This window comes from Rhea americana, unplaced genomic scaffold (genome assembly GCF_003343005.1).
Source record: "Rhea americana isolate MKP2758 unplaced genomic scaffold, rheAme1 scaffold_70, whole genome shotgun sequence".
Taxonomy (NCBI): domain Eukaryota; kingdom Metazoa; phylum Chordata; class Aves; order Rheiformes; family Rheidae; genus Rhea; species Rhea americana.
In genome coordinates this window covers 3817739-3834103 of record NW_028186868.1, presented here as the reverse complement: position 1 = coordinate 3834103, position 16365 = coordinate 3817739, and the positions used below count along the sequence as shown (strand labels likewise).

Sequence of the window (16365 nt, the reverse complement as noted above, 5' to 3'; positions counted from 1 at the left end):
GGTTGCCCATGGTAATGGTGAATAATCTACCTAAATCACTGTAGCACATTCTATATTGCTGAAAACTCATCAGTTTTAAGGGTGTCATAAAGTGATGTAGGGATTAAATATTCAACAGACTCTTAATACAGACAAAAAGTAGCAAAGGTGAGTTCACCAAGTTAATCAATTTAGTGTTCTGCACCACTGTTAACTGTGTACCAGCTGAATCTATTTACATCAGTGTTTCATAGCGTGAACGGTAATATGAATGTAGGAACTAACAGTTAGCTCTGTAATGGCAGTATCTCAGTGAGGCTACAGTGAAAGGCCACAGGAAATTGCTTAAAAAAAAACATTAAAGAATTTTAAGAGGAAGAACTTCTTTAGAAAAGAATCATACTCCAACACTGTCACCTTTCAGAAATTTGCACATATTCTGTACACTTGTAGAGCATTAAGAAAAAAAGCAAAAACTGAGATGGACAAAAGAATGATGTTTTCCATATGGTACTAGTGGCTTTGCCTTTGCTACAGGAGTCAAAAATAGTGTTATTGAATAGCATTGGTGTAGGTGGACAAATACTCTTATTAACTAGGATTAAGAATGTTGCTAAATAGCTTGAACTTGAATCACTTTTAAAGTAAAATTCCATACTAATGTGCAATTCTTTATCAATTTATATACAAAATGTGTATACTTTTTCTTCCCTCTAGGCAATTCAGTGCTCCATAGCCCAATGTTAGACCTGGATAGTGATGTGCGTCCATCTCCGATTGGCCATCTCAGTCAAACTGCTTCACTGAAAAGGGGCAGCAGCTTTCAATCTGGCCGCGATGATGGTAGGCACTTGTTTTATTGTCGGTAGACAGCAAATCTCCAGTCAGCAGTTGGCAGGTAAAGAGCAGTTTGTAACTGAAATTTGCTTCTTAAAATACAGTGCAGGTAATATTCCTCCTCTCTGCCCCTTAGAAAAAAATAAAACCAACTGTTTTTCTTTCCTCATATATGTAAGCAACTACTTTTCCATTGCTGGTGTTGTATCTTTTGTATATGCTTGAAAGACATATCTGCTGCCACTGCTTAGCAGATTCTGTAGCCAACAGTTAGAACCAAGTTTCAAAGGAAATCTATAGGATCAGTGTGTCGTAATCCTTCAGGAGCTTAATCTGCTAGCTCCTTTAGAAGTTACAAAGATCCTAGACTCAGAATGAATTGCCTCTTCCTTGAGTTCATTGACTCTTTGGTGAACATATGCACTTAATGCCTAGAAAGAGTGAGGGCTCCACCATCTTCACTTTCTCTGTGTGGAGAACCAAAATAAATCAACCACTTACAATGCCAGTGCAGGAGCTGCAATTCCAAATATACCATGATGTGTTCTGTTTTCAGGCTGCTTGTAGACCAGTTCCTTTTTCAGCAAATTTGAGAATTGAAATCTCTTCCTCTCCCCCTGCCCCTGCCTCCACTGGGATCTGTGATTCACTATGATTGTCCGTGAGATTGTTCRAGCAAATTACTTTGAATTCCAAATTGTAGCATTCAAATAACATTCAGCTCTGGTTCGAGCATATGTTCATGAGGAAACGTGAACAATAACTTTAGTTGCATCTTCAAGATGTAGGCATTAAGTAGTTATAGTACAGATTATAAGAATTTATCATAATGATCTTGATTATATGGCCTAGCTAGACACTGTTAAGATACCTATAAGATTGATAATCATAATAAATGTATGGTTGAAGGAAGTTCGAGTTATTTAAAGTATCCTAGACTGCAATAGAGTTTACTTACTGAAGATTGCTTTTCCTGAAAGATTGATCTTGACTCCTCCAGTTTCTTTCCCACAAGATATGCTTCAGATGGGAAAGAGTATCTCTGGAATCTTAGCAACAGAAAGCAAGTTTCACASTCATGAGCATATTGCGTAAGTCAGATACCCCCATTAAATTCTCATCGATTTCATGACAGTCCAGCCTGTCTTTTTCAAGTGACTAGGTGGTTCAACACAGAGAAACACCATGGAGGCCTGTGGCTAGCGGAGTCCCCCAGGGCTCAGTACTGGGTCCCATCCTGTTCAACTTTTTCATCAATGACCTGGATGAGGGGACAGAGTGCCTCCTCAGCCAGTTTGCTGATGATACCAAGCTGGGAGGAGTGGCTGACACACATGAGGGCTGTGCTGTCATTCAGAGAGACCTAGACAGACTGGAGAGCTGGGCAGAGAGGAACCTCMTGAGGTTCAACAAGGGCAAGTGCAGAATCCTGCACCTAGGGAGAAATAACCTTCAGCACCAGTGCAAGCTGGGGGCTGAGCTTCTGGAGAGCAGCTCTGCAGAGAAGGACCTGGGAGTGCTCGTGGATGACAAATTGACTATGAGCCAGCAATGTGCCCTTGTGGCCAAGAAGGCCAATGTTATGCTGGGGTGCATTAGGAAGAGTGTTGCCAGCAGGTCAAGGGAGGTAATCCTGCCCTGGGATCTACTCAGCCCTGGTGAGGCCTCATMTGGAGTACTGTGTCCAGTTCTGGGCTTCCCAGGACAAGAGAGACATGGAGCTACTGCAGAGAGTCCAGCGTAGGGCTATGAGGATGATCCGAGGGCTGGAGCACCTGCCCTGTGAGGAACGGCTGCRAGAGCTGGGCCTSTTCAGCCTGGGGAAGAGAAGACTGAGGGGGGATCTTATCAACGTGTACAAGTACCTGAAGGGAGGGTGTCAAGGGGACAGGGACAAACTCTTCTCAGTTGTCCCGTGTGACAGGACAGGAGGCAATGGGCAGAAATTGAAGCACAGGAAGTTCCTCCTGACCGTGAGGGGGAATTTCTTCCCTGTGAGAGTAACGGAGCACTGGACCAGGTTGCCCAGAGAGACTGTGGAGTCTCCTTCTCTGGAGACTTCAAGGCCTGCCTGAATGCAACCCTGTCTACCATGCTCTAGGTGACCCTGCTTGAGCAGGGAGGTTGAATTAGATGATCTCCAGAGATCARCCTTACTGATTCTATGATTCTATGGTGATTATTATCTTCATACCCTCAGTTTACAAATCAGTGGTCGTTTTACCCTGGCTGCTCTTAATTGCTGAAGCAGAATGAGGATTTGTAGATCGTTAGATATAAAAGAAAGTAAGTTCTATGCTGACTATCACAACCAGGGATCAGAACAGGTTAAAAGCCTGTTGCCTTTTGCTTTTCCAGCTATTAGGTTTTGTAGCAACTTTAATGTAGATTGGAGTTTTCTGTAGCTACACAGTCAAAATATCCTAAAGTTATGCCCAGAATGTCCTTTTGATATGATGTACAGTAGCTTAKTCCATCAAATAGCTGCTATTTGCTGACTCAGGATTGAGACAATCTCTGAAATAAGTCAAAAGTGTGCTTCCTGCAGAGTAAAAGGATTTCATAAGTGAAATAAACCTTGGCAGTGTGTTTGTACTCGTTATAACTTTAGGTGGGTGCTGGAGCATGTGGCAAAGAAAAGATTTTTCTAGAAGGAGATGAAGTATTCTGGTTAGAATTTGGGATTTGTTGACATTATAGCACTTCTGTTACTCTAGCCTCATTGGCCCAGCTTCTGAGTAAAGTCACAAGCTATGTTAGTAGGAAGAGCTGTTTTGCTACTAGGTCCAGGCCATTTCTTTAACTGTCAGAAACCAAGCTGGCAAAAATGTTTCTTGGTCATCCTAGCTGTAGTATAACCAGGAGTTATACTGATTGAACTTTGAAGTTTTTATGTCTCCTAACTGATGCATCGTTGTCAGAGRGTTGCATTTTCATTATACCAGAGTCTCTCTCCATATCTTGGGCTTTTATTGTCAGTTGGTGGATGGTGGTTTCTTGAGGGGGTGGGGAGGAGGATGTGGAGGAAATGCGTGTTGTCCAAAAACTAACTGAGAATTCCCTAACTTTTTTGGCATGTGAAGAAATTATTTTGGGTAGTGGAGATGTTTATCCATTCAGTAAAGAAGTGGACCAATAATTGAGCTGCAGCTCTATAGATGCATGTCACAGAAAGCATGCTGTGTTTCAAGGAGATTCAAGACTGTCTGCCAACACAATAAAGACAATGCTGAGGCCCTGGTGAAGCAGGCTAACCACTCTAATGGTCTATTAAGCAACTACATTTGCCCAGCTGGTGAATTGTTTAGGAGTCTCACATTTTTAATTTTGCCATTTATAAAAAGACCTAAATAAACCCAAACAAACCTGGATCCTCATTACATGTTCAAAAATCTGTGATTTATTTTTATCTACATTACAAAGTGGGCTCTAATTTTTTATATGAAATATAACAGCCTTAGACATAGGAGTTACTGAGATGCACTGTTTTGCTAAAGCATCATAATCAAGAAAGGTTTACATGGAGAAGGATGGTTACAGAGCAGTATTCCCCGAAATTGCCTTTGCTTTATATATTCATTGGTGCCTTTTCACTGCCTCTTTTCAGTTTTCACTTTGCTTTTCCCCTCAACTTCACTTTTATCCTCGATAAGAAACTGAGAAAAGTTACCTACTGTCAAAGTGTAAGCTACTTTCCTGATGCATTTTGATAACCAGTGAAGAAGGCATGTTAAGCAGGTTGATGAAGGGAGAAATGCAGTTTTGTATGTTAATCCTGATTGTGTTGGTCCAAGAATTTCAGGATATACTTGGTGCTAAGTTAATTGAGWTTAACAACTGTGATCTGCCCTGTATCTTGAAAAAAAGACTACCAAACAAATGGAGCTGAAGATGAGAGATTGGCAATTTTCCCCAGGCCACAATGGAAAATTCTATATGAGCTGGAAATAAAGCAGATATTCACGTTCCCATGGTTTGCCTTAATCACAAACCTATCCAACTAGGCCTGTTTCTTGAGCATCACCACCTCCTTATCTGAAACTTTTAATGTCTTAATTGCTTTCATGTTATTTTTCTAATTAGACTGACTGCAAGACAGAAGACCAGCTGAAAGGATTGTTAGGARCATTGCATTAGATACCCTTACAGAGAAGGCCTGTTCTGTATACTATCTTAGTGTTGGCACCTTGTTAGGATATGAGAAAAGATGAAAGAACTTGTATGTGTACTAATTGTGCATGTSTATATGGACCAGACTGTTCAGTTTTTCCACTCTTACCTGAAAGGTTTTATGTGTATACGGTATAGTCACTCATAGGCTACAAAGTGGCAGCAAGGCAGTTGTAGATCTTTTATTATTAATGCAAAGTTATTTACCTTTGCTTTCCCCCCTACACCCACCTCTCCTTTTAGCTTGGCGATATAAAGCTCCTCAGCAAGTTGTATTTGTTGAAAAGTTGACAAAACTTGTTGTAAGCCAGCTGCCCAACTTCTGGAAGCTCTGGATTTCTTATGTGAATGGAAGCTTATTCAGTGAGGTATGTTTTTTTGCATATAAATCACCTCTGTATAGCACAACTCCATAATAATGATGTTTGAAGTATTGTATTTCACTGGAAAACGTGGCTGGACGTTTTTTGATCAGCRGCTTATAAAACAATTTGTGAACCCTTAGACATTTGAGAGCAGCTAACTTGGGGTTATTGCAATGTTGTCTAGTAACCTGTCTGGCAATACTGACATTTAGAAGTGAATTCTTAATTTTATTTTTAAAAGAACAAAATCATGCACTGAATTTATTTAGAATTCTGCCAGTGATCTGTGTGTTCCACATGCTGCAATTAAAATCTGTGTAATTTSTTTCTTCTTACTCATTGCTGGCCTACTGCCCTGGCTTGGTGATCTGAAGAAATAACAAACTGCATGAAGGGTAGAGATATGTAAGAGACTGTTGTAGAGAGAAAAAAAATATTTAATTTTTTGGGAAAAGAATATTCATTTCTTGAGCTTTAAGAATTTGAAAGTGAAGATAAGTTCAGCCCCAAAGTTGCAAAATGACAAAGGCCCAGGGTGGTACACGCAGACACACTCTAGACAGGCAAATCTGAAAGTAAAACAGATAGTCACCTGTGCTTCTAGTCCTTCTTGTTCAGAGGATCTGATTTTCACAAATTCTGCAAATATAATGCCAATACTCATAGAAGTAGAAAGTATTAAAAAGCCAAATTTAATGATTCATACCACCATGTGGAATGATGTGGAAAAAAAACACGATTTAAATGTGAGGAAGGGTGTGGCAGCTGTCCATTCCATCAGCAGATTTAAAGGCATTAGTTAACATACAGTCTGCATAGCTATCATTGAATATTCTTGCTGATTGAAGGTTCGGGGTCATTGTACGTCCTATAGAACTGTGAAGACAAGGTCTATAAGGAGAAGTAATATTAATTGAGATAGAAAATAAGCAAGCTTTTGGGCACACATATTCTTCAGATCAGCTTCTATTTGGAACCTAAAAGATTATGCACCTAAATCCTCTCTGTTTAGTTGTAGCTGTGTCACTTATCTGTTAAAATATTCTTTAATTTGGCATCCTTACTGTAGCCAGCTGTGCTTACATCCTTAAGTCATCAGAGCTGCACCATCCCACCAGAAAGTTATCCTTAAAGCAAAGCTACAGCCATAACTAACTGCTACTGTTTGCAGCTTTCATAGAAAATAAAACAAATTAACTTTAAGGAAGGAAACTTAGGAGCTTATTTTGTCATTTTCCATGTCCTCTGGCTAACTAACAAATTAATTTTTAAGCTATCATTCTATTTATTGCTGCTGTCTGTAAATCAATATAATGTTTTCATTTAATGATACTGATAAGTACCATAACCCTGTATATGTTGAATGCAATATACRGATACTTTTAGCCTCAGTGAATAGATTCTGTTAATTATCCTCATTTTGCAAATGATAAAATTGAAAKATACAACATTTATAGATAACATCCAGTGAAGCAAGTAGAACCAAGAATACAACTTGGTACTGTTGATTTTCTCATCATTTGTTTCATAAGGGAAATAACAGCCTTGATGTCTGCTAACCATACTACTGGAAATAAAACTTTACAAATTCATCTGTATGTTACTGTGATTTTTTTTATCTCTGCAACTACAGTGAAAAAGAAAGCAGTTTGTAGAGAAACTGAAAAAACATTTTGAAATGTAAACAAAGTGGAGAAGTTCTGCTTGTGAACATGAGTCCAAGTGCAAAACAGAGCGATCTTATGTAAAGTCTGATCAAAACATTGTTTCCGTATAAAAAAGTAGGAGGTGATTTTCCTGTTAGTCTCTAAGATACATGTACTCTACTTCTGTTGGGCTAGAGTCTGAGGTTTGAAGAAGTTCACCCACAGCTACTTGATTTCTTCTGTTCCTTTCGTCCCTGTGGAAGACCAAGCCAAAATCTTGGGAAAGGAAGGAAGGGCTGTGCCCTCAGGTCCTTTCAAGTGCTCTGCATTCCACAAGTCAACTGAGAAAGCGTGGGAGGAGGGGGTGGCGTAAGCTAGAAAAACTCTTTAAAAGTATCTAAGAATTTCTGTCATAGCATCTTATTCAAGACACAAGGTTTATATGTATTTCTGTAGGAAACCATACAGATTTTCGTTGTCCCTGAAGAAATTTGTTTTAATGTTTTTCTTGCTGTTTGTTAGCATTCTGGAAGCAGAACAATTGCTACTGTTTTGTGGGACAAGTCCTGTGAAAATGACTTAGAGGGCCAGTTCAGTTAACTTCAAATGTCTTGAGGACTAGAATAAAAAAATGCAGAAAGAAAATCCCCAGTTATAAATAATAAGCTGTATTTATTTTTTTCTTGTTCAGGTTCTAGGGGGTTTTGTTTTCTGAGGGTTTTCTTTTTACTTCTGAAAGGTTAGCTATATGCCTTAAATACTGTCAGTTAAAGATTTACGTGATATTTCCAACAGTTTAAAAAGTTTAGTTCTTTGAATCACTCTAGGTGAAGCAGCATATGTGAATAGTAACCGTTGGTCTTACCACAAAATAGTTTTGGTCTGTCTGTGCAGGAAAGGTTTAAGATTGGTCTTCAGTGAAACCACTAAAAAAAAAATATATATATATATATATATGTATATGTATATCAAAGATCTCTGTACTTTTTGTTGTTCTTTAATCCAACTATAAGACAGTGTGAATTTTAAGTTGCTACCTTAGGTTTAAAGGAATATAAGCTTTTTTATTTTCTTATGGCATTAAAAGAGAGAAGTAGGTATTAGATGTAGCAGTAATTCTCGAGCATTGTTCTCCTTGCCTGAAACTATGCTATTCAGAGCTCTAAACCAAAACAGTTTCGTTACTCTGTATTTTCCAAAACTGTTACGCGGTTGTCCTTTTAATTTTTTTCTCTAATTTATGCTCACTAGAAATTATTAATTTACCTTAAAAACCAAAATGTTTTATCTGAATAGGGAGTTGGAAAAATATAGTATTTAGTTAATGACTTGAAAATATTGGAATTTGGAACAGGTTGCCCAGAGAGGCTGTGAAGTCTCCTTCTCTGGAGRTACTCAAAACCTGCCTGGATGCAACCCTGTCTAACATGTTCTAGGTGACCCTACTTGAGCAGGGAGGTTGGGCTAGATGATCTCCAGAGGTCCCTTCCAACCTCAACCTTTCTGTGATTCTGTGATGTACTGGTTCTCTTTGAGGAAAATATATAGTATAACTATAGTTATGCTATTGCACTGCTTGTCCAGTAGATGTTGCTCTACATACATAAAATTAGGAGATACTTTAACTATAAGATTTTATGTCTGCACATAACCCAGTATTTTAAATAACTTTTTCGGTATAATTTGCTTTGTGTTCTCAGTAGACTCCACAAAAGGTTAGAACTACAAACAGGAAGACTATTAGTCAAACCATGTTTTTCTTCAACTGTAACTGTCTTATGCAAAGTTTACTCACGTTCCTCAGTTTTCAAAAATGAGAACTGTCTATCAAGATGCTGATCAGTTTGCAGTCTCTTTTACAGTTAATTGAATTATTTGAAGAGAATTTTCAGCAAAATACTGTTCCTTAAAAAAACAAACAACTCTTCCACGTACATTTTGTAACACCAGATTGCCCTCATTCCAAGGCATCTTTCACCTTACATCAGTGTCCTTCTCCAGGCAGCTTCCATGCTGACAACATAATAGTTTCTTCATACAAACTTGATGCACAGTTGAATAATAAAGTTTAGATCTTATTAACATTCTAATGAGAATATTTTGACATCATGAATTTCCTACTATTTTGACTGCTGTTATGCTTTTCTCTGTCTTAAATGGATGTTGTTCCTCGGCATTAACATTAGCAGACTGACCTGCTATATGTAAAGTTTGTTGATGTATATTGTCTTTGCTTATTGAAATGTCAGGAGTTAGTTTTTGTAAGTACATCACAAAGTGAGTGATCAGTTTTCACTTCTTCACTTTGAAACCCCTTTTTCAGAATTATTTTCAACGGTGGTTATGAGATACTTACACTTTTCAATTTTCTCATTTTCACAAGACTGCTGAAAAATCTGGCCAAATGGAAAGATCGAAGAAAAATGCTAGGCAAAGACAAAATGATTTCAAGGTAAGTTATGGGGRAAAAACTTTGCTTTCTTTTAATAGTCCTTCACAGAAAGATTTCCAATTTGAAGATCAGATTTCTTAAATTGTCTGTTTCGTGCTGGATACTCCCAGTTTCGGTCTTTTCTCAAAAATATTTTTCAATGCTGCCATGAAAAAGCCACAGCCTTCTCTAAATGGTAGCTCTCCTGCACAGTCAATTCTATGCCCTTAAACCTCCTTCTCCCCTATTCTCTGTCATGTGGAGCCCCATCTGTTGTGTACAGCAAGTACACAGTTGATCAAGCATATTCATACAGCTCTTACTTGATTTTTCCCCCTTATTCTGTTGCAGAAAATGATTCAGGAAGTGATGTACTCATTGGTAAAACTTATCCGTGGAGCTTTGCTTCCATTTAGCCTCAGAGAAGGAGAATCAAGACAGTATGGTGGCTGGGAGATGAAATCTGAACTTTCTGGCCAGTGGTTAACACATGTCATCCAGACTGTGAGGTAAATGACACGGTTTATCTGCAATATGGTACTATTCCTGGAATGTGTATACTTTAAGTCAAATTGTCTGTCTTACTGCATCAAAAAACCTGATAGTAAGAATGTTAATACTTTCAAAAGTAGGATCAGAAAAATAGCTTATGGCAGATTTAGGATTCTGTGTGCAACTTTAATTCACAATGTCTCATGTTGTATCCTTACGACATAAAGATCTTTTTTTTCAGAACCTCTCTGGAAAGAATTTGAATAAATGATTTGCCTGGCACTGCATAGACACATCGTGAGAGGCGATTAGATTCTTTAGGGTAGAATTTGGTAGTCAGCTTTGCAATTGTCTGCTTCATTTCCTACATACGCTCTCATCTCTGCAATAGTGTTATTCTTGAATCATAATTTAGCTTACAGTTTCATAGTTTAGTTTACAACTGTGTTATATAAGGTGATACTCCTGTTTATAATGTCATTCTGCTTTAATTACGTAATTTTATTCATAAACTTAGCAATACGTACATGATTGATTACAAAATATCTTAGTAAATGTACAGAATTGGCTTCCATTTGTCTATCGAGAATATAAACATTGTCAATATCTTTCAGAAATTTGTATAATAACAGTAATACCTGGATATGATGCAGCACTTCTAATCTGCAAGTTTGAAAGCAGATAACAAGCAAAGCACAGAGAGGAAAGAGAAAGGAGTATAATTATGTACAGATAATTCTGATTGCAGGTGGAGCTGGCAGTGATACCTGCTAAGTCTGCCTAACATTCTTCTGAACGTTTAATTGAACATCAACCATTCAGAGAAAAAATTTCAATGTGAAGGTTCTTACTCTGGCTGAGTTTTAYGGAAACCCTGCAGTTAAAAGGGAATGGACTTGTCATCTGGTGAAAAGCTGTAAGAGGGAGGGGGAAAAGGCTTTGATATCAGTATTACTCTTTTATGAAAAACAATCCAATTTCATTCAGATTACAAAATTCTAAAATTTGCTGCTCGCACAGGTGTAGTGTTGGCTTGGAGGTTTAACCAACAGATGCTTTGAATGTTAGTTCTGCTCTAGAATCCTGCCATCCAAGGTATGAACCAGTTGCAGATGATAGGATATGTAAAGGTTATTTTCCAGAGGTTCTCCACTTGTCTTATTACCACTGCTTTGGTTACAAATACYAGAAGTGAGAGCTGGGGAGCTTCTCTCTTCCTTATACTTTCTTTTCCTACCTCACGTTGTTACTGATACCTCTGCTGGCACTTTACAGGAATGAGCTATAAATGCGAAGTAGTCAACAGTAGAGAACAGAGGCAATCTGGGAAGGAGGCATGAAGACCATGGTAGGGTACAGGCCAGTGATGGTGAGGTCTGCAGGTAATAGAGCTCTCCTTTTCAAGCCCCAGGGTTCTTTGACAAGCTAATAATCTGTGGCTCCCACTGTCAAAGAAGGTGGACTTTTCTCATGAGTCATCTACATGTTGCACAAAAAGCTGTTTTTGGAAAAGTTATGTAATAGCTTAGGTCTTATTGCTGTAACTTCCAACATATACACATTATGAAGCATGTGATAGTATTTTAGCGTTTTCAGTTGTCTCACAGATTAGTATTTTCTGCTTTCGTTCAAGCATGCTAAACTTTACAAAATCAGATAACAAAAAATTGGAATTAGGGCTATGCAATATTGATTTCTCTGCTTGTATGTATGTATCACACAGYTTTAAGCAGGGTTGCACTTTCACTAGTAACCCACTGTCATTGTGCAATATGGATAGATGCTAGAGGATAAGTTAAAGTAATAATATGGAATAAGGTCAAGATGTTATTTGCAAGGCTTCCCTATTATTGTAGGGATAGAAAGGCATGTATTTGGTAGGGCAAGTGATATGAGAAAAGGAAAGTCTGAGGGTTGTGACAGCTGAGTGCTGCCTCGGGAAAAAAATGACTGTAAGTACAGAACTTTTGTGCAGTCTAAAGTCAAACTTCTCACAGATGGCTGCTGCTTACATCCTGTGTTTCTTGGCTGACTGAGATAATGCAGATTTATATAATCTACTAATTCAATAGTTATGCTGAGCAGACAGCAGTTGGGATCAGAATAACATTTTTTGAAGAGTTGAAATGCAGTTAGGTGGGTTTTTTGATGGTTTATGCCCAACACCAAGTGTAAAGAACTAGAACCTGCAGGTGTATGATCAGAAACATTTCTACTCCTGTTCTTTGGCAATTTCTAGTATATATACCTTGCTTGTGTTAGCAGCAGAAGAAACAGCAAAGGCTGTATTTGAATATCCTTGCTTACATATTCAAGTTTTAGATAAAAGCAGTAAACTTCGCTTTGTACCTCTACCTAAAGGCTGGGCGCAACTGCAACCTTTTAGTTAAAAGCTCAAATGCTCCTTGTAAGCAGTGACTGTGTTACTATTTCTGCATGAAAAATAGAAAAGAATATTTCCATCCTCTCCTACAACAGTTGATGACTGGAGTCCAGTCAAAATTGGGAGCGAAACAGTGAATGAATTCACTACTCATTCTGCAGGTGATGCAGGAGCTGTATTTCCTTTTAGCTGCTTAACTTGGTATACATTTGTAATCTGATGTRCCTCCGCATCACTATTTATTGCAGCTTGATGACTGTTACTGTACTAGTGCAAGTAAACAATACCTTGAAATCCCATTGTATAGGCCTAGGATTTGATCTAGACATTTATGTAAATATAGCAAAAAAAACCCTGCCTCCGCTCCTGAGGGCTTGTTCTTAGATCGTAAGAAAGTAGATGGATGCCAGGYGGGTAGGTGGGTAATGGGAAAAGTTGACATGTTTCTATGGTAACATTATCATAATGTTACAGGAAAAAAACCGATTTATTTACTTGTTTTCAGCATCTCAATTAAACAAATAATTTATCTTCTCTTATTGAGATAACAAGTTTTCAAAGGCTTACTGCTGATGCAGCTACTGTATTCACATGCACAGAAGACTTACAAACAAATAAAAACTCCTAAACCTTATGAAGTTTTATAAGTTTAAAAATCCTGTGTATCTACAGTTCAGCTTCATTTTATTTCCTTTTCAGGCTTAGTTCTGAGTCACTTACTGCCCTTGAGATACCCAATGACATGCTTCAAATCATCCAGGATCTTATTTTGGACCTTCGTGTGCGTTGCATTATAGTGACCTTACAACACACAGCTGAAGGTAATAAAAGGTTGCAAGTCTCTGTGTTTACTATTCTGACAGCATTGTGTATTATGAGTCTTGTCTTTTCCCTTAATCTGATGCATATGGTAGTTAGATCTGTCTCCTCTGGTTTGAGACAATTTTAAAATGCAGGTGATTTATCTCTTGATGCAGCTTTGCCATATTGGAAACATTTTCTTTTCTGACTTCTTCTGTAAAATGAAAAAAAAACCCACAAAAAATTTCATATAATATTTTAGTTGTGGCTTTCCCAGGGCCTTTTACTAATGATTTTGTCCTTGAGCTTCCTATTGTTTCACAGCTTTTGCCATAAATATTTATCTTTTCAAGGTCAATAGCACATTCACTAAATCTAATGCAACCTTGTGTGCAACACAGGCTATATTTTCATTTATTTTATTAAATTTTATTTTCCCCTAAAGCTTGAGTTTGGATGAAATAAATCTTCCAGAAATAAACACGTGTCTAAAATCAGGGCAGAGTAATCCACTAATTCACCTGGTTTTGGGGTTTCCCTCCTTCTGTCCCTAAGGCTAGTTACCCTGACCATTAAAAGACTTTGCCTTTTTTTTTTCGTATTTGCATGTCTGCTGATTAAATTTCCAGCTATTCTTTTTTTTTTTTTTTTTTGCTGGAGCCAGTACTTTCATTAGCCAGTGTTTCATTATATACCACAATCAGGTGTCATTCTACTCTTCCTTTTGATATGTCCCAAGGAAGTATTCTTTTCCAGGCTGCAACCTACTTCTGTGTACTATTCTTCACTTTCCTCAGTTTTTAGTGTGCTATAAAAGTATCTTTTACGTTGTCCAGTATCTATTTCATTACTAACACCTACAAAGACTTACCTTCTTTTACTCCCTTTTATACATGTAACATTAGCTAGAGCTCTGCTGTGTGATTGTAATGAAGCCCTCAGTCAGGAAGCCTGTTGCCTTTGTAGTTCTGCCTAACTTTGGTTAAGGTTAAGGTTCTGTTAGGTACTCTGTACCTTAGGTTTCTAGTAAAGCAAGCTTACCAATGTCAACATGAATGAGTCTCCATTTGGTGTGGATGTCTTTACTCATACTTTTCTTTCTTGAATCCAAAAAGATCAGAGTCCTTTATGTGCTGATATTTTTTGGCTGGATAATGAATCTCTCTCTCAACTGACCAATAATACCAGCCTTCCTTAACTGCTTCTTCCATCTCCTGTCAGTGAAGCAGTACTGTGTGTTGACCGCATCAGTCAGGAGAAAAGAAAAGATGCATGCCTATGTGGTGACTCTCACTTAATGTTCTTGCATTGTGTGTATTTATTTGCAGCTCTCTTCTTTTGTTTTTTACCAACTAAAGGAAAATTGCATAAGATTAAAGTGTTTGTTTATTTATTTATTTATTTATTTATTTATTTTTCCTGGACAGGACTGTATGAACTGGGTTCTTGGAGAAACTGTTACTTTTAGGGAAGCAGTATAAGAACAGTTAATGGATATTTTCATGGAGCTACCTAAATGGATTGCAGATAAAATAACCTGTAATATATTAGTCAGAAAGACTCCTTCTGGGCTTGAATCTCTCTCTACAGCCTCTCTGAAATGAGCTGCATAGACTGCTGATACAAAGTTCAGTCTCATCTCTTAGTGCATATTGTAAGTTGGTAGAGGCATTCGGATCAGTTGCAATTTTTAATAGAGCACTCTACCATTAGCTGCTTAAATAGGACACATCTGCCCACACACTGGGTTTTCTTGTTGTCTTATGATAAACACTATATACTCATGCTGGCCCTGAGAAGCTATCTGCGTTCTTTCCATCTCRAGTATGATCACTGGTCATAAAGGTCATGCAAGCCAAATTATGTGAATGCTAGATTAGGCAGGGGGTTTACATGAATGTATTTGACTGGAATTTGGTGAACAGTGACATATGAGAAGAAAATGTAGTATGTTTCTTTTGTGTTTGTGTTAATTCAGAGAAGGAGGAATGGCGGCAAAAGCATTTAAAGGCTGACCAGCGTAATCCAAAGCCTTACAAAAATATCAGCTGAGTAAAAGGTTTACTAAATAGGAAAATAAGCAGAGGAATTGTTCCATGCAACCCCTTTAATGCATTTTATCCTCGCTAACACTGTACTTTCTTGGGATGTAGAATTGCAGGATATTGCACCTTACCTAAGCTATTCTTAATTTAGATAATTGAAGTGTGAAGAGCAGTGAAAATATCTTTCAGCATGCATTAGTTAGCCTCCTTTCTTGGCCTTAGGGGAGAGATGATAATTCACGTGAATTCTTTCATATTTAAAAGGAAATTTCAAGAAATACATACAGTTCTGATGAGAAATGTGTGTATGATAAACTGTCAAAGCTCCTGTGAACTATGCACAGTTCATCACAGTTCTGTTGAGAAGCTGATTAAGCCAAAACAAGTGGTGCTGCAAAATAMGTATGTCCACAGAGGAACTTGGTTAAAGAGCATGAGTTCTGAATTCACCTCCTCTCTTAACTCCAGCTAGCTTCAGTGTTTAGGTAAACCTATAGAAGTTGCCACTTTTTGTAGAGTGGTAGAGTGCTTGCTGCATATGCTCTTATACCATGGCAGTGGCTTTTTAAATATGATTAAATAAATAAAGCTTCTAGTACAGAATGATGAAGTTCAAGGCTAAGTGAGGATATCCTGAATATATAGTTATGTACAGAGTTTATATCTTTAATAAGTGCTTCCATGTCACCCCCTTCTTTCATTTTGTTTTCTATTTTAAGCCTTTCAGGACCAAGTAGTACATACAGTATGCTTGCATGTATTTTTGAAGAAGGTCTAGCACTGCAGACCCTTGACTTTAAGTGGGGTCTCTAAGCCTCTTTATAGATTTAAATATTAATAATATTCTATCCTTTATTTTTTAGTTGCTAAAAGGCTAGGCACTTATACTTCTATTTTTAATTAAGAGGTGCAATAAAATAGTCTAGGGACCCAAAAAAAACCAAGGCCCTTCTCAATAACCTTCACAATATTCCCTTTAACTTTAGGCTTTCCAGTAAAGGTGGGCTTCATGCAGTGACTAGCATGTCCTGCAGATGTTCTGTTCTTAGTCATTTGAGAAGACTTGAGAACTTTGAAGCTTTCTGTGCTCTTTGCTTGCATGCCTAGTCATTGCAGTCCCAGTGTCTGTGGTTTATATTTTCAAGTTCAAGGAGTTTTTAATGTTGAAAACGAACATCTTTCTCTTTCCCTCTCTCTCTTTCCCTCTCTCTCTTTC

At 37.8% G+C, this 16365-nt stretch overlaps 1 protein-coding gene across 2 annotated transcripts in view; it reads left to right on the top strand.

The window, feature by feature from the left end:
- EXOC2 (exocyst complex component 2) overlaps positions 1 to 16365 on the top strand; it is a 137051-nt gene that overhangs the window by 66911 nt on the left and 53775 nt on the right. For both annotated transcript variants that reach the window (XM_085321625.1, XM_085321624.1), the window contains 5 exons: positions 697 to 822; positions 5230 to 5354; positions 9381 to 9449; positions 9780 to 9937; positions 13003 to 13124. In XM_085321625.1, coding sequence (XP_085177751.1) covers positions 697 to 822; positions 5230 to 5354; positions 9381 to 9449; positions 9780 to 9937; positions 13003 to 13124 — 600 coding nt within the window. The remainder of the gene's footprint in view (positions 1 to 696; positions 823 to 5229; positions 5355 to 9380; positions 9450 to 9779; positions 9938 to 13002; positions 13125 to 16365) is intronic.